At 46.2% G+C, this 23,731-nt stretch overlaps 1 protein-coding gene across 1 annotated transcript in view; it reads left to right on the plus strand.

Annotated features, from left to right (window-relative positions):
- obsl1a (obscurin like cytoskeletal adaptor 1a) overlaps positions 1-22,785 on the plus strand; it is a gene marked incomplete at both ends in the record, with an annotated part of 53,159 nt that extends 30,374 nt beyond the window's left edge. The window contains 13 exons of the mRNA XM_084315867.1: positions 502-777; positions 1,086-1,361; positions 2,790-3,059; positions 5,377-5,643; positions 6,291-6,560; positions 6,833-7,099; positions 10,735-11,001; positions 11,708-11,820; positions 15,556-15,709; positions 16,453-16,614; positions 16,899-17,003; positions 18,961-19,227; positions 22,508-22,785. Of these exons, the coding sequence (XP_084171993.1) occupies positions 502-777; positions 1,086-1,361; positions 2,790-3,059; positions 5,377-5,643; positions 6,291-6,560; positions 6,833-7,099; positions 10,735-11,001; positions 11,708-11,820; positions 15,556-15,709; positions 16,453-16,614; positions 16,899-17,003; positions 18,961-19,227; positions 22,508-22,785 (2,972 nt within the window). The remainder of the gene's footprint in view (positions 1-501; positions 778-1,085; positions 1,362-2,789; positions 3,060-5,376; positions 5,644-6,290; positions 6,561-6,832; positions 7,100-10,734; positions 11,002-11,707; positions 11,821-15,555; positions 15,710-16,452; positions 16,615-16,898; positions 17,004-18,960; positions 19,228-22,507) is intronic.
- Positions 22,786-23,731: the final 946 nt, after the last annotated feature.

Consider the following 23,731-nt stretch of genomic DNA (forward strand, 5'->3'; position numbering starts at 1 on the left):
TGTGGTTGTACTGGGCAGCTCCTAGTGGTCAACAGTATCAGACTGTGTTTGTACTGGGCAGCTCCTAGTGGTCAACAGTGTCAGACTGTGTTTGTACTGGGCAGCTCCTAGTGGTCAACAGTGTCAGACTGTGGTTGTACTGGGCAGCTTCTAGTGGTCAACAGTGTCAGACTGTGTTTGTACTGGGAAGCTTCCAGGTGTGAATGTGAAGCAGGGCGTTGCTGAAAAAGAGCATTCGTGTTCAGATAACCTATCCTGGGTAAATAAAGGGGGAAAAAAGGTCTGTCTGTCTGTCTGTCTGTCTGTCTGTCTGTCTGTCTGTCTGTCTGTCTGTCTGTCTGTCTGTCTGTCTGTCTGTCTGTCTGTCTGTCTGTCTGTCTGTCTGTCTGTCTGTCTGTCTGTCTGTCTGTCTGTCAAGAAGACCATTATAATATGGTTGTCTTTAAAAAAAAATACAGGGTTAGGTTACCTCTGTGTAACCTGTGATTCTTTATCCTCCAGAGGCTCCAGCAAAGATCCTGAAGAAGTCGGAGCTGAAGACGGACGTGAAGTCCGTGATATCTGATGAAGTCGTGCTGGAGTGCGAGCTCTCCAGGGCCAACGCCGTCGCCAAATGGTACAAGGATGGCCGCCGCCTTGAAGGCGACGAGAGGTTTTGCGAGGAGGAAGAAGGGGCGTTCCGCTCGCTGGTCATCATCAATGCTGAGCTGCAAGATTCAGGAGAGTACTTCCTGGATGTCGGAGATGATAGTATCACCTTCCGGGTTAAAGTAGAAGGTACTTTCCTTCATATTATTTGCAACCAATGTACTTTATTTTCCAACTTCCAGACAAGCCAGAAAGGCCTGTGTCTGACTTCATTATCATTCACATCACATCAATCTTAGCGTCACATCATTCTAGGTGATGACCATGAAGTGCCAGGTGTTGGACCTCTCCATGCTTCTCTTTTTGTATTTCAAGTCACCTGTTGTTCTAAAGTTAATTTTATGAGGTTAATTTGGTAGCTTGTGGATGAAAATTACACATCATCAGCTAAATCAGTCATTTCGTTATTAAAAATAAATACCTCCTTATGTCACCAGAGCCTCCGGTGAAAATCGTGGGCAACTCGAATGCCCCTGACTTCCAGGAGTATATGGCGGGTGATGACCTCATCTTGGCCTGCGAGGTGTCCCGGGAAGACGCGCCCGTCCAGTGGTACTACAACGACACCCCGCTGGTCGCTAACGCCCGGACACACATCGAGAGCCACGGCGCGCTGAGGAAGATCATCATAACCAACATCGCGGCCTCGGAGTCCGGGAAGTACGTGTGCGACGCTGCGACCGACAAGATGACCAGCATCGTCCGGATTCAAGGTAGTGTGGGAGATAAGACCCCCCCTCTTTCCTTCCTATCCACATCCCTACCCTCATTCCTTCCTTTCTCACCATCCCAGATGTCTCATTCCATTGACCCCCCCTACTTTACATTGTATGTATAAAGATGGTTCAAGATTCAAGATTCAAGAGTTTATTTATCACATACCAGGGCATACAGTGAAATGCCGTTGGCCATACCTGCTACGATTGTGCAATAAAACAATAGTAATAGTAGTAATAATAATAAGATAACTATACACATGGTAAATAGACATGTTAATAAATCGCTTAAAGGCACTGGATCCTATGTACACTCCTATTCAATGTGCAGTTTTTCTTCTATGTCCCTATGCTATACTTCACAACAAGTTATTTTCTTAAAGTGTCCTTTTCCTTCCTTTAAAGTGTCCTTTTCTTGTGTGTTTAAAGTGACCTATGGTGCGTTTGTGTGTGTGCGAGTGCAGAATGTTGTGTGTGTGTATGTGTGTGTTCATGTGTGCTTGTGTGTGGAGAGATCAGTGTTCATTGTTCTGATGGCCTGAGGGAAGAAGCTGAGACTTAGTCTCTCTGTTCTTGTTGCGTGTATACGGAGGCGCTTGCCTGACCGCAGCAGCTTGAACAGGCTGTTGTTGGGGTGGTGGGGGTCCTTCATTATTCTGCAGGCTCTGGATTTGCACCTCCTATTGTATAAGTCCTGCAGGGGTGGTAGTGCAATACCCGTAGTCCATTCAAGATCCAGTGAGGGGTCTCTCATTCCGGGTGTCCTAGCTAACCACCTCGTTGAGAGTCATCCAGCCTACTATTGTTGACTATTTTGTATTGATACTTTGATTGAGTTAATAAATCGTAATAACCAAGTCTCTTTGGACTGAGTAAGTTATCTTCGGCTATTTTCCACCACAGTAGACAGAATCAACTTTCAGCCTAGCAGCAGCATCAACACAGAGTAGTACAAGAAGAAGCAATAAAAACAGTATGAAGATTTTAAAATGACCGGCATAGCAATGACAAAAAAATAATAGCATCAATTTACAATACAAGTGTAGTGTGTGCAAATCAGTAGTAGAGACAGCGGTAAAATTAAATAGCACTGGCTTTTTCCTCAGTCACAAGCCGGTAGCTGTTAGTGTTATTTGTTCATGAGTCTGACTGGGGGACAAAACTGTTCTGGAGTCTGCTGGTCCGGGCCTTTAAAATGTTTGTACTATAAAGACTCAATTTGGTGTGGAATCTAAGGGGAGCTATAGACATAAATGGTCAGCAAATGGGCCAACTTTGATGACCACAAGTAGCTGATGAACATAACAAAGGGCATAGCTTTGGGTAAGCCCTTTCCACAACTCAAGTATATTAAGTATAAACTCATTAACCTAAAACAGGCTTTAAAAGCTAACATCGGACTGACTCCCCTTCTTTCGCCTGCAGACACTCCGGTCACCTTTGTAAACAAGGAGAATGACATCGTAGTGACGGGCTACGAGGCGGAGAGTGTGACCCTGCTGAGCATGGTGTCCAAGGAGAGCGCCATGGTGCACTGGATGAAAGACGGGACGCATGTCGAGGGGGAGCGCTACCGCAGGTCCATGGAGGGCCACCACCGCACCCTGACCATCGACCCGCTGAGGCGCTCTGACGCCGGGGAGTACACCTGTGATGCCAACTCAGACCAGATGCACTTCAGCCTGTTGGTCAAAGGTAACACTTGGTTTTGCTTTTTATAATAAATAAAAATTCAGGGACAGTGCACATTAATCAACATCTTCAGTTTCCACACCAATGTAAATTGATACCAGATATTGTCCTGTTACCAGGGTGATACAGGGTGTCAGATATTGTCCTGTTACCAGGGTGATACAGGGTGTCAGATATTGTCCTGTTACCAGGGTGATACAGGGTGTCAGATATTGTCCTGTTACCAGGGTGATACAGGGTGTCAGATATTGTCCTGTTACCAGGGTGATACAGGGTGTCAGATATTGTCCTGTTACCAGGGTGATACAGGGTGTCAGATATTGTCCTGTTACCAGGGTGATACAGGGTGTCAGATATTGTACTGTTACCAGGGTGATACAGGGTGTCAGAATTGGACCTCATTCACTAACGTTCTCGTAAGTTTCCTCATAAATAATCTTGTAGGAAGTTCATAAGAGGAAAGCTACGATAGTCCTCTCCGGAGACATCAACCCGTGGATAGGTGCTCTTAAGTGGCCAAAATTATTACAGCTCCGAACTCCTTGAATCAAGTACGTCACTCATTCTTAACTCATTCAGCGCCAGTCATGAGTAAAGTCGGGTTAACTCGCCAACCGTTCAGCGCCAATCACGAGTAAAGTCGGGTTTTAATCGTTATTTATTTTATTAGCTATATCCATTCATTTTTCATCCATCAAGCCTGATGTTATCATTGGGAATGGGTCTGAGCTCGCAAAAGGGCAAATACCGCCACCTACGCCTTCCAGCCGGTATTGCACTCTATTAGAAATGGTGTAGTTTCTTTTCTGGGCCGATCTGAGCCGTGCGGGCGGTAAGGCTGAGCCCGAACGTTCGAACGTTCGTTCGTTAAGCTGACATTCGGACTTTAATTAATGGGTTCGAACGTTCGGTGAAAAAAAATAAAGCAGGCGCAACGACGGTGAGGCGATGTGAAGCGGCGCGTCCCCCGAGTCGCTCGGCTCAACCAGTATGGTCTCTGCAGGGCTGTTGCTGGATACTCAACCAGAGCTCTAGTCTCAACGAATGCAATAGAACAATTTTGATTGAATGACAGGCGATTCTGCCAATTACGTCACACCGCTTGCACCCGCCTCTGCTGTTACCACCAATCGGCAAGCGTTTATTATTTTTTTTACTTCTGGCAATGCCACCATTGATCTGCTTGCGAGAAGCATTAACGTAGCGTTAGCTCCCCGCCGAGGAAGTAAAAGTCGTAACAAGGTTTCCATAGGTGAACCTGCGGAAGGATCATTAATGAATACCAGCCTTTTTCGGCCACGGAGCGCGAGCTTCATGGCGGGAGGTGGTTGCGTTGGAAACAACTCTGGCCGAGGCAGCAGGCGTGTTGGGAGCCCGGCGGGACCCCCGCGCCGGTGTCTCTCTGTCTCTCTGCCGTCCCCCATTTCCGACTTAGACGGTGGAAGGAGCCGAGGCGCGCGCCTCTCTCCTTCCCGTCGACCAAGAGTGAATACCTGTTATTGAACGTGTAACACTAACTATATAACGTTAATGCCACAAAACGAATGCCTTTGTTTAACTAGCCCCTTACGTGACTGCGGTGTGCAAGGGCTATTGTTTATCATAAGTAGGAACTTTGATGCAGTACTCAGTAGCTTGTTTATTTTCTTCTGAGTGCTTTGTTTAATTACATGTTTACATGAACAGCCACCACTGTAAACAACATGTTTTTTCACCAATAGATTATGCAATGCCGCCCTCCGTAGGATCTATAACACAAAAAAAAATTATATATAAAAAAAAAAAAATGTAATAAAAATGTTTTTTTATTAAAAAATGTACAAAAAACGAACGTTCGAACGTTCGTTCGATAAACCCTGGCGAACGTTCGAACCCTAAAAACAGGATTCGGGCTCAGCCTTAGCGGGCAGGGGTTTAAATACTCCGGCAGGACAAGCGTTTACAACTATACATCTGCGAGGCTGATTTTCTGAAATGTAAAATTAACCAATGACCGGATCAGTACTCGGTATGGGTGAAATGTATGACTCAGAAGAACTCAGAACACTACATTCATACCTCATTTGCGCCTTACCCTAAGTTTTGTACCTCTGCATTGTACCTCACTGTTACTCATTTTACTCTGTATTATATATTGTATAATGTATATTGACTTTAGGCCTACTTACTGTATGTAGCACAATCTCAGGGGCTCATACAGAAACAAGCATTTCATCATAAAGTATTCTGTATTTTGTTGTGACAAATAATAAACAAACTTGAAACTTGAGAACGTAGTACCCGTGCCTCCTCTGGGTCTTCATGCCTCTCTATCTCCTAGAAATGAGGATCAAGTTTGTGGTGCCTCTCCGAAACACGCTGGCTCACGCCGACGGCATGGTGACCCTCCGCTGCGAGGTGTGCAAGCCCAAAGCGGACGTCCAGTGGCTGAGGAACGGCGTGGAGGTGGTCCCCAGCAGGCGCTACACCATCCGGGCAGACGGCGTGGAGCGAAGCTTGGCCATCCACCGGCTGACCAGAGACGACGCCGGGGAATACGCCTGCGAGTCCAAAGACGACAGGACGGTGTCTTTCCTGACCGTAGAGAGTAAGTATACCCGGACTCTGATGCTGTTGATAAGCCACACTGCACTACGTATAGAGGTATACTATATGTCGGGACAATTGACTGATTGAATGTTGTTTTCACATATTACACAATAATCAAAATCTAACTTCATGGAAGCATCATTATTATATTGATGTACCAATTAGGACTTAAAGGTAGACTCCGTAATGCCGCCAAACAGCGACCTCTATGCAAAAGAGCCCCGCTTAGTATTGTACTTTGTTTACATGTTTTGTTTTGGTATGATGTGTGGGTTGGAGTTGAGGGAGGATAGGGGAGGGGTTTCTATTGCTGGCCAAGAGAGGTCTGGAGAAATTCACACTATAATAAGTTGCTAAACTCCAACCCAAACATCAAAACAAAACAAAAACAAATGTAAACAAAGTGCAATACCAAGCAAGCAGGGCACTTTTGCCTAGAGGTCACTGTTTGACAACATTACAGATTATACCTTTAAAACCAAGCGAGGCTCCTATCAACTCCCAGTGGAGTTCCACCACTCACTTCTTTCTCCTCTGCTCCTCCTCCTCTCCTCTGCCTCAACCGTCACTCCTCCACCCTCTCCTCCATCACCCTCTCCTCCTCCACCCTCTCCTCCATCACAATCTCTTCCCTCCATCCCTCAGTGCCCCGCGTGGTGGAGTTCGTGACGGAGCTGCACAACACCATGGTGCTGGAGGGCGAGGACGCCACCTTCAAGTGCGTGGTGTCCCCCGAGGACGTGGAGCTGGTGTGGCTCATGGACAACGAGCCCGTCGTCCTCGGCGACCGCTTCCAGGCGACCCGTAATGGCCTGTGCCACACGCTGGTGGTCAGGAAGTGTCAGATGCTGGACTGCTCCAAGATCACCGCCGAGGCCGAGGGGAGCGTGAGCAAGGCCAGCCTCAAAGTACAGGGTGAGAGCGCTATAGGGACGGCAGTTAGAAAGGGGTTAAAAAGCTATTTCCTTCTGGTCTGTGACCAGGTAGAGTCCTGTCTCAGTACAACCCGTGGTCACTGAGCTCCATCACAGCCTGAGTAGAATGAAGGGTTCTTCCTAAATCGGGGTCAAATGAAAAATTTCTTTTTACACTTCCCTAAATACGAGAGGTTTACTGTCTAAGAACATAACATTTACCCCCCTCTCTCTCTCTCTCTCTCTCTCTCTCTCTCTCTGCGCTGCGTTCAGAGGCCCAGGTCATGTTTACTAAGAAGATGGAGCCCGTCATGGCGGAGGAGTACGGCGACGCCACCATGGAGACAGAGGTGAGCCTGGAGAGTGGCGAGGTCCAGTGGATGAGACAGGGGGTGGTCATCCAGACCGGCCCCCGACACACGCTGGGACAGAGCGGCTGCAAGCGCAGCCTGACCATCCGAGAGCTGACGCTGTCCGACCGGGGAACCTACCGCTGCGAGACCCTGCATGACCGCACGCAGGTCAAGGTCAACGTGGAGCGTAAGTAGATCCGGTCAGGCATGGATATTTGGATTTCTTGCACATAGGCTCCTTTTAATGAACAGCTTGATACAGTATATATGTAACGGATGGTATCGTGAAGCGCAGTCATGAAGGGCTGGGGTGAGTAGCGGTGCTATGGGTTAAACTCACTCTCACATCCTCAAAAGACGCATAGACACGGTACAAAGAAGTGGATTCACCTCTTGGTATAGCGGTCTGTGTTGTTGCACGTGGCGTGGCAGACCCATGTTCGAATCTCCCTCGGGGCATCGAAGTTTGAGGTGACGTTGTCACAACCGTTACATATACACACACACTCACTCACACTCATGCACGTGCACACACACACACATAGTGCATACACACACTCTCACGTGTTTCCTGCACTCTCTCTCACACACACACACACACACACACACACACACACACACACACACACACACAATGTATTTTATGCCAAAAAACATTTATAAAGTTGTTGCCAAACAGCTTGACTGCACACACCATTTGAGATAAATACAAATCTCTGCCAGAAGCATTCAGCAGCTCTCAGAGTCTCAAATGATATAATAACAGCCTCTGATGTGGGTGAATGCTCTGTTTTGGTGCTGCTGGGTCTTGGTGCAGCTTTTGATACTGTAGATCACAGCATCCTGACTGAGAGGCTTGGACTTAGGGCGGGTGTTTCTGGGAGCATCCTGGACTGGTTCTCCTCCTATCTCTCAGACTGTAGTTCCTCTGTGTGGCTTGGTCCCTACATGTCTGAAACTCCTGCTCACACCTATGGTGTGCCTCAGGGTTCTGTCTTGGGTCCTATACTATTAGCCTTGTATGTGCTTACCTTTGGTCATATTATTAGTCAATTTAAAGGTATCTCATATCACTGTAATGCTGATGATATTCAGCTGTATATCTCTTTTAAGCCTGCTTTGCACAATGGTCTGACTGCCATTACGGCAGATCTTTACAAAGATGTATTACAACTAAATGCAGATACGACCGAGGTCCTTATCGTTGCTTCAGATATCATAGCTCCAAGGTTTCTCTGTGTATTGGGTCCCTTTCTTCGGCTGTACGTTCTAACCTTAGAAACATTTTTGTCAGTATTGTACTTCAATCAAAGCTTTGACCTGTACATATTTCTTCCATTTAAGAAACATTGCCAAACTCAGGTCTGTTGTATCACAACCTGAGCTAGAGTTGATCATTCACACTTTCATATCATCCTGGCTGGACTATACAGGGTCTTACAAAAAAGTAGCTGTAACCAGATACTAAATAACTTCCAAAGGGTAAGGTCTCTCCTGAGGCAGGAAAAGGCTGGTGCAATGCCATTATACTGTCATACAATAGTGTACTGAGTGATACTAGGACTAAAATGGATTATGGACCATGGTGTGGTATCATTATTGTCACATGCTAAACTTAGCTTTCTATAAACAACACTGGGCTAGCCAGTTAGCAGAAGCACTGCCCAGTTCCTGAAAAATACAATCATGTTCAGAGAGTAGTGAATGAATGAATTACTTTTATTTATATAGCACCCTTCACAGCACGAATGCACAGGGTGCTTTACACTGCAGCTTATTTTTTTTTTTTTTTTTTTTTATCAGAAATAAATGATAACAACAACAGACAGCAGTTAAAAACAGTGAAACCAGATAAAATAGTAGAATAAAAGAATTGAGATAAAATCTTCAGTCACTAATAATAAAAAATAATAAAAATAAAAAAAATAACTATAGGAACAGTGAGGACAAGAAAGAGTGCCTAAGTATGACCAAAGGCCTGTCTAAACATATGTGTTTTTACTTTAGTTGTTTTCAGAGTTTTCAGAGTTTTCAGAGGGGGCCTTGGTGCCGTCACCTCGAAGGCTCGATCACCCCTTGTTTTAAGCCTGGACTTGGGGACCACCAGGAGATGCTGATCGGCAGCTCTGAGTGAGCGGGTGTTGGTGTAGGGATGGATGAGTTGTGAGTGATGTAGATAGGGGCCTGACCGTGGAGTGCTCCGAGAGTAAAAGTGAGGACTTTGAAGTGAATTCTATAGTGTACCAGGAGCCAGTGCAGAGATGCCAGAATGGGAGTGATGTGACATGATTTTTTTTGACCTTGTGAGAAGCCTGGCTGCAGCATTTTGGACCATTTGTAGTTTGTCAGTGGATGATTTGGTGAGACAGGTGAAAAGTGAGTTGCAGTAGTCAAGCCTAGAGGAAATAAAAGCATGCACGGACAGTTCTAATTCAGAGTGAGATATGATGGTGCGTAGTTTTGAAATATTTCTGAGGTGAAAAAAGCAGGTGCGTGTGAGTGTTTTGACATGTTTGTCAAGATTCATGGCCTGGTCGAAGACAACACCCAGGTTTCTCAGATGGGGGTGTATGTTGTCTTTAAGGGACCCCAAGTGAGTGGCCAATCTAGCTGCAGTCTTTTCAGCTGCTACGATCAGCACCTCCGTTTTTGCAGCATTTAACTGGAGGAAGTTACTCCCCATCCAACTCTCAATGCTGAGCAGGCACTCCTGGAGAAGGCTGAGTTTCTCCAATTTATCGGAAGAGCAGAGTAGCTGTATGTCGTCTGCGTAGCAGTGGTATTTAATGCAGACATGATCGAATAGACGTTTATGCGCCTCAATCTCCTGAACACGGCGCGACCCATTCCTAATCGATCAGAACTAAATTGGCAGAGAAAAAGCCAATTTTAAAGCACCTATTCCCCATGCACATGCGCAGATTGCCCATGGAGTCTGGACGACGCGAGATGACGCACGAATGAATGTGGACTGTTCTATCAGAGGGGGGAGCTTCGGTGGCCAGTGTCCTTTCAGCCGAACAGGATAATGAAAAAATTATCCCACTAAATGGCCAGACGCATCTTATGGCGACATCTACAATTACCTCATTGAGTCTCCAGGTAGACTAATGTTTATATTTAAGTGCAGCGGTCTGTAGCCACTCACATTACCACCGAAGCTCCCCCGTCTGATGGAACAGTCCACATTCATTCATGCGTCATCTCGCGTCGTCCAGACTCCATGGGCAATCTGCGCATGTGCATGGGAAATAGGTGCTTTAAAATGGGCTTTTTCTCTGCCGATTTAGGAATGGGTCGCGCTGTGTTCAGGAGATTGAGGCGCATAAACGTCTATTCGATCATGTCTCTATCACCCCCACAGCCGTATCTGCAACCACTTACATCACGGCTCTCATCCACATTGATTCATTTGGTCCCCCCGCAATCTCCTCCCCGATTTCAATGTAACGCGGAAGTGTAGTGGTCTATCGATGAAACAGGATATCAGGGTTAATTTGGACCAGAGAGGGTATACTCAGAACAGGAACTGGGCAGTGCTTCTGCTAACTGGCATGTTGCCGCCAGTTACAAAAGGCTAAAGAGCAGTCCAGTGTTGTTTATAGAAAGTTGAGCATGTGACAATAATGATACCACACCACGGTCCATAATCCATTTGAGTTGGATTCAGCAGTGGGAAGAGATGTTCACATACCCCACAAGAAGCATTGTTAACATGTCATTGTGTCAGTTTTTGGAAAAAAAAACTATTTGTGGTGGGTCTACCTGATATTGTGGTGGGCCACATTGACATAGCCTCTCCTCTCTCGCGTCCACCTCTAGCCCGTAAGATCTCCATCCGCAAGGGTCTGACCGACACGGAGACGTACGAGCGGGAGACGGCCACCTTCGAGGTGGAGCTGTCCCACGCGGACGTGGAGGGGGTGTGGCAGAAGGACGGGATCCGGGTGAAACCCAGCAACCTGTGGAGGGTGAGCAGCAACGGGCTGGCCCACAGTCTCACCCTGTCCAACCTCACCCTGGAGGACACGGGCACCATCGTGTTCTCAGCCGAGGGGGCGCGCAGCACCGCCAGGCTCACCATCAGCGGTAATGTGGGGGGGGGGGGGCTTGTTTTGGTGGATGTGTGGTGGTAATGTGGGGGGGGCTTGTTTTGGTGGATGTGTGGTGGTGGGGGGGGGGCTTGTTTTGGTGGATGTGTGGTGGTGGGGGGGGCTTGTTTTGGTGGATGTGTTGTGGTGGGGAGGGGGGAGCTTGTTTTGGTGGATGTGTTGTGGTGGGGAGGGGGGAGCTTGTTTTGGTGGATGTGTTGTGGTGGGGGGGGGGGCTTGTTTTGGTGGATGTGTGGTGGTGGGGGGGGGCTTGTTTTGGTGGATGTGTGGTGGTGGGGGGGGGCTTGTTTTGGTGGATGTGTGGTGGTGGGGGGGGGCTTGTTTTGGTGGATGTGTGGTGGTGGGGGGGGCTTGTTTTGGTGGATGTGTGGGGGGGGGCTTGTTTTGGTGGATGTGTGGTGGTGGGGGGGGGGGGCTTGTTTTGGTGGATGTGTGTTGGTAATGTGGGGGGGAGCTTGTTTTGGTGGATGTGTGTTGGTAATGTGGGGGGGGGGGGCTTGTTTTGGTGGATGTGTGGTGGTAATGTGGAGGGGGGGCTTGTTTTGGTGGATGTGTGGATGGATGGATGGATGGTGGGTGGATGAATGGATGATGAAAGTATGGACAGATGGATGGAGAAGTGGATGGTGTGAATGTATACTAACATGGACTAATACCCAGACTGTTGACTGTGTGACTGACAGAAACACCAGTGTCTCTCCTGAGGAAGCTGACTCCAATGCGCGTGGAGGAGGAGCTGTCCGTCACGCTGGAGTGTGAGTTCTCCAGGCAGATGGTGGAGGTCAAGTGGTGCAAGGTAACACAAAGAATCATAACTCATCTTGCTGGTTTTATTCATTTATTTATTTTTATATAACCAGGCAGGTCGATTAAGAAAAAAAAAACAATGACGAGGAGAAAAGGATCCCTTGAAGAATAAAGAAAAGAATATATATATTATGGTATATATAAAATACAATAATATATATATTTTAAATAAACCAAAAAGAACAATCCGGATAAGTCTATTGGACACAGATGATACATAATGCATACAGCATGGATACAGCAGAGGTGATGGACAGGACGTTGGAACTGTTGTTTCATGTTTGTGGTTCATTGGTGTTAACAAAAACTCTGGGTCCGAATGGACCCGGTGTGTAACTCAGTACCAACCACCCCAAAAAATAAGGATTATTATCCAGTTTTGTTTTGTACTTCATTACTAACTTATTAGCTCATCATAACCAGTACCCATATCAAACATTATTCTATATGGCCCCAAGACACAATATACATATTTTTTCAATCGAAAATAGGATTATATTCACTCATGCTGTTCCCCATATTGAAGAAAAAGGGGAAATATTTATGCAATCTGACTATAACAGGCTAATATATGAAGACACTTTATTGAGTAAACTGCTTTGTGGGTTTTAGAACTGTATTATGGAAATAAATCAAGGAACAAAAGAACTCCACCTCCCTATCACTCTCTTCCTTCTCTCCCTCTCCACCTCCCTATCACTCTCTTCCTCCTCGCCCTCTCCACCTCCCTATCTCTCTTCCTCCTCTCCCTCTCCACCTCCCTATCGCTCTCTTCCTCCTCTCCCTCTTCACCTCCATATCACTCTCTTCCTCCTCTCCCTCTCAGCCTCCCTATCTCTCTTCCTCCTCTCCCTCTCCCCATCACGCTGTTCCTCTCCCTATCCACCTCCCTATCACTCTGTTCCTCTCCCTCTCCACCTCCCTATCACTCTCTTCCTCCTCTCCCTCTCCACCTCCCTATCACTCTGTTCCTCTCCCTCTCCACCTCCCTATCACTCTCTTCCATCTCTCCCTCTCCACCTCCCTATCGCTCTCTTCCTCCTCTCCCTCTCCACCTCCCTATCTCTCTCTTCCTCCTCTCCCTCTCCACCTCCCCATCACTCTGTTCCTCTCCCTCTCCACCTCCCTATCACTCTCTTCCTCCTCTCACTCTCCACCTCCCTATCACTCTGTTCCTCTCCCTCTCCACCTCCCTATCACTCTCTTCCTCCTCTCCCTCTCCCTATCACTCTGTTCCTCTCCCTCTCCATATCACTCTTCCTCCCCCTCTCCACCTCCCTATCACTATCTTCTTCCTCTCCCTCTCCACCTCCCTATCACTCTCTTCTTCCTCCCCCTCTCCACCTCCCTATCACTGTCTTCTTCCTCCCCCTCTCCACCTCCCTATCACTCTCTTCCTCCTCTCCCTCTCCACCTCCCTATAACTCTCTTCCTCCTCCCCCTCTCCACCTCCCTATCGCTCTTCCTCCTCCCCCTCTCCACCTCCCTATCACTCTCTTCTTCCTCCCCCTCTCCACCTCCCTATCACACTGTTCCTCCTCTCCCTCTCCCTATCACTCTGTTCCTCTCCCTCTCCACCTCCCTATCACTCTCTCCCTCCTCTCCCTCTCCACCTCCATATCACTCTCTTCCTCCTCTCCACCTCCATATCACTCTCTTCCTCCTCTCCCTCTCCACCTCCATATCACTCTCTTCCTTCTCTCCCTCTCCACCTCCCTATCACACTGTTCCTCCTCTCCCTATCACTCTGTTCCTCTCCCTCTCCACCTCCCTATCACTCTCTTCCTCCTCTCCACCTTCCTATAATGCTTCCTCATCCACCTCCCTATCACTCTTCCTCATCCACCTCCCTATCACTCTGTTCCTCTTCCTCTCCACCTCTATGTTCCTCCTCTCCCTATCACTCTGTTCCTCCTCTCCCTCTCCACCTCCCTATCACTCTGTTCCTCCTCTACCTCTCCACCTCTCTGTTCCTCCTCTCCCTATCACTCTGTTCCTCCTCTCCACCTCCCTATCACTCTGTTCCTCCTCTACCTCTCCACCTCTGTCCCTCCTCTCCCCATCGCTCTGTTCCTCCTCTCCCTCTCCACCTCCCTATCACTCTGTTCCCTTTCCCTCTCCACCTCCCTATCACTCTGTTCCTCCTCTCCCTCTCCCCATCGCTCTGTTCCTCCTCTCCCTCTCCACCTCCCTATCACTCTGTTCCTCCTCTCCCTCTCCACCTCCTCTCCTTCTCCACCTCCCTATCACTCTGTTCCCTTTCCCTCTCCACCTCCCTATCACTCTGTTCCTCCTCTCCCTCTTGCTCCGTTCCCTTTCCCTCTCCACCTCCCTATCACTCTGTTCCTCCTCTCCCTATCACTCTGTTCCTCCTCTCCACCTCCCTATCACTCTGTTCCTCCTCTCCCTATCACTCTGTTCCTCCTCTCCACCTCCCTATCACTCTGTTCCTCCTCTCCCTCTACCTATCGCTCTGTTCCCTTTCCCTCTCCACCTCCCTATCACTCTGTTCCTCCTCTCCCTATCACTCTGTTCCTCCTCTCCACCTCCCTCTCTCGCTCCTGCTCTTAATCCCATGGAGAGGGGGGGGGGGGGGTGAAGTGTCTAGTCAAATATGAACCTTGAATGACATGTGATCCACAGAGCTAGCCGTAGCATTTCTATGAAGCCAACTGATGTCTATAGCCATTTTTCTATACCGGGTCCGTTTGGAGCCGAACACCACTCCTCTCCACCTCCCTATCACTCTGTTCCTCCTCTACCTCTCCACCTCTGTCCCTCCTCTCCCCATCGCTCTGTTCCTCCTCTCCCTCTCCACCTCCCTATCACTCTGTTCCCTTTCCCTCTCCACCTCCCTATCACTCTGTTCCTCCTCTCCCTCTCCCCATCGCTCTGTTCCTCCTCTCCCTCTCCACCTCCCTATCACTCTGTTCCTCCTCTCCCTCTCCACCTCCTCTCCTTCTCCACCTCCCTATCACTCTGTTCCCTTTCCCTCTCCACCTCCCTATCACTCTGTTCCTCCTCTCCCTCTTGCTCCGTTCCCTTTCCCTCTCCACCTCCCTATCACTCTGTTCCTCCTCTCCCTATCACTCTGTTCCTCCTCTCCACCTCCCTATCACTCTGTTCCTCCTCTCCCTATCACTCTGTTCCTCCTCTCCACCTCCCTATCACTCTGTTCCTCCTCTCCCTCTACCTATCGCTCTGTTCCCTTTCCCTCTCCACCTCCCTATCACTCTGTTCCTCCTCTCCCTATCACTCTGTTCCTCCTCTCCCTATCACTCTGTTCCTCCTCTCCACCTCCCTCTCTCGCTCCTGCTCTTAATCCCATGGAGAGGGGGGGGGGGGGGGGGGGGTGAAGTGTCTAGTCAAATATGAACCTTGAATGACATGTGATCCACAGAGCTAGCCGTAGCATTTCTATGAAGCCAACTGATGTCTATAGCCATTTTTCTATACCGGGTCCGTTTGGAGCCGAACACCACAGATGTAAAAACATTTCTAGAAGAGATTCAGAATTTGCTAAAATTGTAAACATGAGTGTTTTTGTGTTTAAATAGCCGCCATGAGCACATACTCAAAGCCTTGTTCCGAAAAAAATAAATAAACGAGATGGCAATTATTGCATTTTAGATTCTTGAAACGGGTCAGTTCGGACCCTAACACCACACAAAAATCTCCAAAGTGTGAAAATGCAACCAAGGCCTCTGACTTGTGTGTGAATCAGGACACGGTGGAGCTGAAGCCAGGGAAGGACTACAGGATCTACTCCATGGGGAGGAAGCGCTTCTGTCAGGTCATGCAGTGCAGCCTGGCCGACTCAGGCACCTATACATGTGACACAGGAGAAATCACTACTTCCTGTACACTGGAGGTCTATGGTAAGCATCCCCACGTTCTCAGTGAATCTGTTAGTGAATCAGTGAATCTATGGTAATGATACATGTACTATCATTTAAACACGTTTGAATGACCTTTTGATTTCAACAGTTCTGTGTTGCATGCTGGACGGCCTGTTGTGGAACAGCAAGCATGCGGCCAGACTTAGTGCCTGTACTGAGTGATACCGCCACCTAGAGGCTACAGGAGGGAAGTGGTGTTATATAACGGCTTCTGATACGGGAGGGGTGGCAGAAATGGTAGGAAGACAAGACATGTAAGATGTACACACCTGATGATAGACACTTGTAATTTTAAGTCTATAAATGTATTTTTGACATACCTCCCTGTCTTTTCTTGAATAGGTAGGGCTGTGTTTGTCCGACAGGAGACAGGACACCTTAGTGATGCTCCGCAGACTTATCTTAACTTTGATCCCACTTTTTAGGGGGAAAACGTATCTGTCAAATCACTTGGCTTCTGTTGAGCCTAACATCTCTGATCCATACCTAACATCTGATCCATACTTTAACATCTGATCCATACTTTAACATCTGATCCATTCCTAACATCTCTGATCCATACCTAACATCTGATCCATACCTAACATCTGATCCATTCCTAACATCTGATCCATTCCTAACATCTGATCCATTCCTAACATCTGATCCATACCTAACATCTGATCCATACCCAACATCTGATCCATACCTAACATCTCTGATCTGCTGTTACTCGCCCACAGCGCATAAACTGGAGATCATCCATCACTTGGAGGACCTCCTCGTCAAGGAGGACCAGAACGCCGTCTTCATGTGTGAGGTGTCCTTGGAGAACGTGGCCGCGGACTGGTACAAGGACGGACACAAGATACGGCCCACCAGCACCATCAAGATCCGCACCGAAGGTACAGGACAGGGTTGACTGGGCTGAACGATCGGTCGATCGGTTGATTGATTCATTCTTGCACCATCTCACCTGTGTGATTAGATTTTTGAGATACATTTTGATGATGTTACAATGGCCACCGAAGGATGTGGAGGCCTAGGATTCCAAGATAGGATTCTGAGAAAACATAAAAAATAAATATGTACACCAGATATGGACAGGGAAAAAAAGTATTATATATGTAAAACATAAAATGTAACTGCAGTCAAATTATAATTCTATAACATTGTTTCCTCTCTCCAGGGATCAAGCACTTCCTGTTGATGTGCAACGTCAAAGCCGAGGACTCTGGGGACATCCGCTTTGTCGCCAAAGAGGTTGAATCCACCGCCTACCTGGAAGTTGAAGGTAATGGTCTGTTTCCCTATAGAGGATATCTCTCCTCTTTGTCTGCTACATCAAAAGTGGGTCAGAGCTACTAAGAGAAACAATGTGTGAGGTATATTACTTGTTGCTAACCTGCTCTGGGTTGGGTTTTCCAAAAGGCCAAAGGCAAGATTTTTTTTTTTTTATCCACTTTTTCTCCCATTTTTCTATATTTTTCTCCCATCCCAATTTCGTATCATCCAATTCAACCCTCCCCTGTCACGAACGCTGTTTCTTGCCTCCCACAAGCCGGCTGCAATGTGGACTAAGTCATACATAGCACAAGTCCCCTCCGGTACTTGAGGTAACAGCAGTCGCATCTTTTCACCTGCGCAGCTCGATCTCTCAGTGTCGAGGAGTAACGCGTGGGAGGCTCACGCTGCCCCCGACACTTCCTGATTCTACTGCGCAGGCGCACCAACCGACTTGTCGCTTGTTCACAACGCCCGATCCCCACCCTTCAGTTTCCCTCCCCGTAATACGGCCAATGTGTATTACTGCGGACGACCAGCTAAACTGAAAACAATGTGGAGAGCTGGATTCGAACACGCGAATCCTAGCGTCTCCACACTGGTGGCGAGTGCCTTGCCCACTACACCACCTAGCCGCCCCCGCCAAAGGCAAGATTTGTTGTTGTCTACTCTTAACTCATTCTGCGCCATCACTTAATGCGCCAGAGGGGGCGCTATTACGCCATCGCTTTAATCAATGGGGGGACTGCGAGATTTGCGAGTGCTTAAAATATATCTTATATTATAGCTATGGGGTGTCAGTGAGTTGCTTCCAGTCAACATGCACAAAACGGATTGTTTTTTCATCCGTACATTTCTGTTTTATACCATTTTGAATATGAATATGGTTTTGGCGATTCTTAGTAATCCCAGGAAAAGACGCGATAATAGCCCTTTAGTGGAATACACTAAACACGTTGTAATTTTTCGCCTGATTATCTTCCTGAAATCAACACTAGATTATCATTATTTATTATCCTTCCTCATGCAAGAATGAAATGGCCCTCGTAGCGCGAGGCTCCCCCAGTCCCCTCCTGCACCCAACGGCACACAGCCACACATACACACACACAGACAGCCACGATCGGGGTAGAAAGAAATATCAGATCAACACAAGATTTTATATATAGAGTCCTTACCTGGTATCTGATGTAATGCAAAAGAAATAATCCAATTATCTGATCGCCATTCCAAATACTGCTCAGTGATTGGCGCTGAATGATTGGCGAGTTAACCCGACTTTTTCCGTGATTGGCGCAGAATGAGTTCACCAGAATTAGGATCACAAACACTTGATTGGGCTAGTATGACTAAGAATGTACAGGACCTTGACAACAGCACAGAGACATTCTTACAGGCTTCACAGCAGGACGGATACACAGGGTACAATAAAACAGGACAACTCACAAACAAAGCATGACGACAACAGACATCACATCGCATCACAGATCACTCTCAATATATTGATTAGTGTGTACATCAATACTTCTAGAACCAGAGAAGGGGTGGGCGTTGAGGAACCCCAATATGGTAAATGGTAAATGGTGCATTTATATAGCGCATTTATCCAAATCGCTTTTCAATTTGTTCCTCACATTTTACCCATTCACTCACACATTCACACACCGACGGTGGAGGCAACCATGCAATGTGCCAACGGGACCAATTAGGGTTCAAGTGTCATTTCGACACACTGGCCGGGAGGTGCGGGAATCGAACCGGGAACCTCCAGATTATCCCAGACGACTGCTCTACCTCCCGAGCCACTGTCGCCCCTATATGGCACAGATGGGCAGCAGACAAATGCTAATCAAACTCTCCGCCTGACTGATAGACTGATAGACTGAAAGACTGACAGACAGACTGATAGACTGACAGACAGACAGATAGATTTAAAAAAGCGACACTCTCTCTTCTCGTCACCCCAGAACTCCCCGTCTCCATCGTGAAGCCGCTTCGCGACCGCACCGCGCTGGAGAAGCACCGCCTGATCCTGGAGTGCACCGTGTCCACGGCGCGCTCCCACGCCACCTGGTACAAGGGCCGGGAGGAGCTGTCCTCCTCGGAGCGCCTGGAGATCACCTCCGACGGCTGCTGCCACAAGCTGGTGATCCAGGAAGTGGCGGTGAGCGACGAGGGCACCTACAGCATCCGGGTCGGGGAGCACACGTCCAAGGCCAAGCTGTTGGTGGAGGGTACGTTCCTGGGGGGGGGGGCTGGGGGTGACGGGGTCGATCGACAAGTTTTTAACTTCCTATAATTTTTACCGCATTCTATTCAAAATCGGAGGTTGGAAGTTCCCAGCTGGGAGCTCGGAATTGACGACCTCGGTGCATTCCAATATCCGGCTCAGAATTACAGACCATAGATACATACCATACAGATCATTATGTAAATAGTCATAAATAGAATGTGTAGTTCCTACTACTACTACTAGGAACCTATCCCTTGGGATGATTCAAGTATTTCTATTTTATTCTATTCTGACTCCCACCTAAATGGACAATATATACTTACCTTATGCATACCACACCTTATGTGTATACTGTATACTTCATCAGAGCATATATTTAGCATTTTAAGATTATATATTAGACTAGATTTAGATTATTGGATTATTAGATTATATATTGCATATATTTAGCATTTCGTAATTTTTTTAAATTATATATTAGATTCAATTTAGATTATTGGATTATTAGATTATATATTGTGACTATTATTGTAGGGCAAATATAACTGAGAGGGCATACATACCCTCATCTCGCACCTTGTTGCTCATTATGCGCATGTCCAGAGTTAATTATATTGTTATATTGTTTACACTGCCTTTTTATTCTATTTTTATTTTTACTTGTCCACTGTACTATAATTCTGACCTGTACCATGTCTTCTACTACCTGTACCTCCCCTCTCCCCTCCCCCTGCTGCTATGATGCCTGAATTTCCCCAAGGGGATCAATAAAGGAATATCTTATCTTCTCTCCATGTTGCACAGGCAGGAGTTCTCCGTATTGCATTTGTCTTAGTAGGAGGTTGGATTTTTCCTACTTCTGACATCAATGGAATGCACCATTACTAGATATGGGCAGAACATGGGCATAATAACTACGCTGAAGGGCAGCTGTACCTGCCAACCCTGATGTGTAGGGGCCAGGGCTATGTACAGTATGTATGTACCTAGGAAAATAAAAATGATAAGGCGTGTAAACACCTCATCCTGTTACGTTCCATTTCTGCTGTTTATAGTTGCAATAATAGTCTTCTGGGGATTCTGATTGTGATGTGACAATGCATAAAACAACGTCATATCCTGTCTACGACCTTGGCCAGGATGTAAACTTAGTATTTGGAATACCGTGTGCCTCATTCGTTTCCAATTCAGTTTAGTTGCGAGTCAGATTCCAGAGTGGGTTTGCAAGTTTCAGTTTAGTTTAAAGGTGCACTATGCAGTTTCAGGGGAGGGGGGTTGTTTGTACACATTTGCATAAGCTTCAATTAGTTTACAAATATATTTACTATACATGTAATCCTTAGAATTATTGTATCTTTTGTCTTCATAAATCAAAACTAAATAATTTTGAGGCACCAAGAACCAAACGTAAACCCTTTCAGATGTTTTGTTTATTCAGTTGTAAAAAAAATATTTTATAATAAATATTTTTATTTCAAGTTACAAATTTCTCTCCCAAAGCTGCCCAGTGCAACTTTAACTGATTTTGTATAGTTTTTATTAGTTTATGTGTTTTAGAATGTTTGTTTGTTTGGTTTATTACAATATGGGGGGTATTTGTCAAGGGCTAGACTTGAGAAGTTCAGAATAGGTATTGTGTCATACAAACACATCACTTTGTGAAGGCAATTGACTGACAGTGCTTCCTCATGTTTGCTGTGTTGACATATTTGACAGACTGAAACTAAAGAAATGTTCTGTATTTTTATTTTAGTACACAAGTTATTATAATAGTTTTTTATAGTCTAGCTTCTATTTAAATATCAGTGTAACTGAGGGGTTACAAAACCCTGACTGTATTAAAGATTGTGATAGATTAAACCACTACTACATATTATTATTATTATTACTTGCCAGACAGTACAGTTATTATGGCAGACACTCAAATAGACGGCACAGTGACAAAGAGATATCATTTACAGTATTTTATTATTATGCAGAAGATACAACTGATAATTACTGGGTCGCTCTTTTATGGCGAATGATATTAGAAAGTCAGAGAGTAGCAAAGTCAGTGGGAATGAATAATTCCTAGGATAAGTATACTAGACCGGACGCCGCATGGCGTGAGATGGCAATATAGTGGGCAAACGAGGGTATAGCTGGAGACTGGTGATATCCTCCCACAGAGTTGTAAGCTCCAGAGGAATGAAGAATATACGGATACTCAGGCTGGTCACTTGAAGAAAGGGGTTCTCATACGGATCCGGTCTTTATAATCCAAGTGCACGGTAGCAAGGTAATAGCTGTAATCCAATGCCCGATAGCAATGATGATAGCCAGCCAGCTTCGTCCCCGAAGCTAGCCCGATGTAGAATCTTCAGGGTAGTTAAATCCAAACGACAATGGTATTAACGATGCTCTTCTCCACGATACGACGTTTCCACAAATCACTATAATCCACCAATAATGGTTCTACAATATCGCTGCGGTAGGTTCCAATGCTCACATGTCCAATAGTTCTGCTGCTAGGTCCACCTCGTGTTCTGGCACTAATTACTTTAAGTCCACACACACTTGCTAAGGTTCACGCTAGTTACTAAACGAACGAACTGCTTGTTAATGCTGCACACCGAACGAACTGCTGTAATACGATTCACACTAAATGACGACTCTTTACTTCACGTTAAGTTAGGTCGAACTTGACTCTGCTACTAGACGAACTGGGTTAACGTTACTGCGTTAACTGTAATGACGAACTGCACAATACGTTAGGTTCAACTACTGCTGTTGCATTACTTCGGACGAACGAACTACTGTTTGCGCCTTCCACAATATATATACTTAGAGGGCTTTCTAGTGCGCAGCCGAAGCTCTTGTCTGGAATCAATGCGCTGGCCCCAGGCATGTCTCAACTTGTCCAGACTCGTCTTTGAACTTGTCTGAGGGGCGCGATTCTTGGCGCCACCAACGTCAAGGGCATTATCCAATGAGGAAAGCGAATAATGCTATGATTCAAACGGAGGCTTAAAGGGATATAGCTTATATATATAAATAATATACAAGTTATATAAAACAATAAAACGTAGATTCTCAGTGTTAATCTGGCCCTTCAGAACAATCAGTAAACTAAAAAAAGATATATATATGTTTTTTCCACACCTAGTTTTAGTTAACTATAATAACCTAGCTGTGAACATGGGTCTCTTGAGTAGAAAAATCAAATTAAGTAGTCTTACCTCTCTCTCTCTCTCTCCCTCTCTGTCTCTCTCTCTCTCTCTCTCTCACCTTTGCGACCGCAGCCCAGGCCCTCCTGATGGTCAGAGAGTTGGAGGACGTGGAAGTGACGGAGTCGGAACAGGCGTGTTTCCAGTGTGAGGTGTCGATGGACATCGGCAAGGCCGCCGCGTGGACTCTGAACGGGGAGACCCTCCAGCACGGCCCCTTGGTCCGCCTGGAGAACAACGGGATGGTCCACAAACTCACCCTGAGGGACACCAGCGCCGACATGAGCGGGACCGTGAGGTTCACAGTGGGCAAGGCCAAGAGCAGCGCCGCCCTGAGCGTCAAGGGGAAGTGAACGAGATGATGAGAGAGAGAAGAGGAAGTGATTCGGAGAGTATAAGAAAGTGACTTTGGAAATACGGATTGCAATATATACCCCCCTCCCCCCCATTTATTTTTTTCTACAAGCGGTTTTTTTTATCACTTTTATGGATATGGTTACACCTTACTCTGTTTCAAATTGATAAATTATTATTTATTGAGGTTTTATATTATTCTCAGTGTTGTTGCTTACGTCACTGGTTCTCAACTGGTGTGTCTTGACATTTTTCTCAAATGTAGACAATTGTCAAGACACACAATACAATTTTATTCATTACAATATAATGAAATCAGCCTATAATAATACTTTCTCCAATTAAAGTTAATAATTCATGTATGATCATTCTACGTTTTCTACGATATTTACAAGCTAAATTATTAGGTGCCTTGGAATTTTCTTGTTCTTTTACGAATAAATAAATAAATTATCTTTTACAACATTAAAAGGGGTTGAGAAACACTGGCTTAAGTCAAAATATAAAACCAGAGTTCTCCATATACCACAGCAGACATTGTTTTCCCGATACGGAATCCTATGACGATACGCATGTGTTCCTGTGTTCTCCTGGGCAGGTCTCCAGGCATACAGTAAAACAAGGTAACTAACGGTATCTGATCTCCAGCAAATGCAACTGACAAGATGAATAAAACCTATTCAGACGGATTGTGGCAGTGACTTTTAGTGGACTCCTGAGTGCCTGTACAGTATATATACAGTATGTTTTGAGATATTAAAGGTATATTCAATTTGAAGAGTTTGATCTGTAGAAGGGAAATAAGCTTTTTTAAACTTTCTTAACACGTCACAAATTATAATAAATTGTAGATTAGTTTTACTCGTGTTTACAAATATTACCAGCATAAACAGCCACAAAATACAACAACAATAAATACATATTTACCGGTTGTGTAGTATTAGT

Source organism: Notolepis coatsorum (genome assembly GCF_963971535.1).
Source record: "Notolepis coatsorum genome assembly, chromosome: 1".
NCBI classification, from domain to species: Eukaryota; Metazoa; Chordata; class Actinopteri; order Aulopiformes; family Paralepididae; genus Notolepis; species Notolepis coatsorum.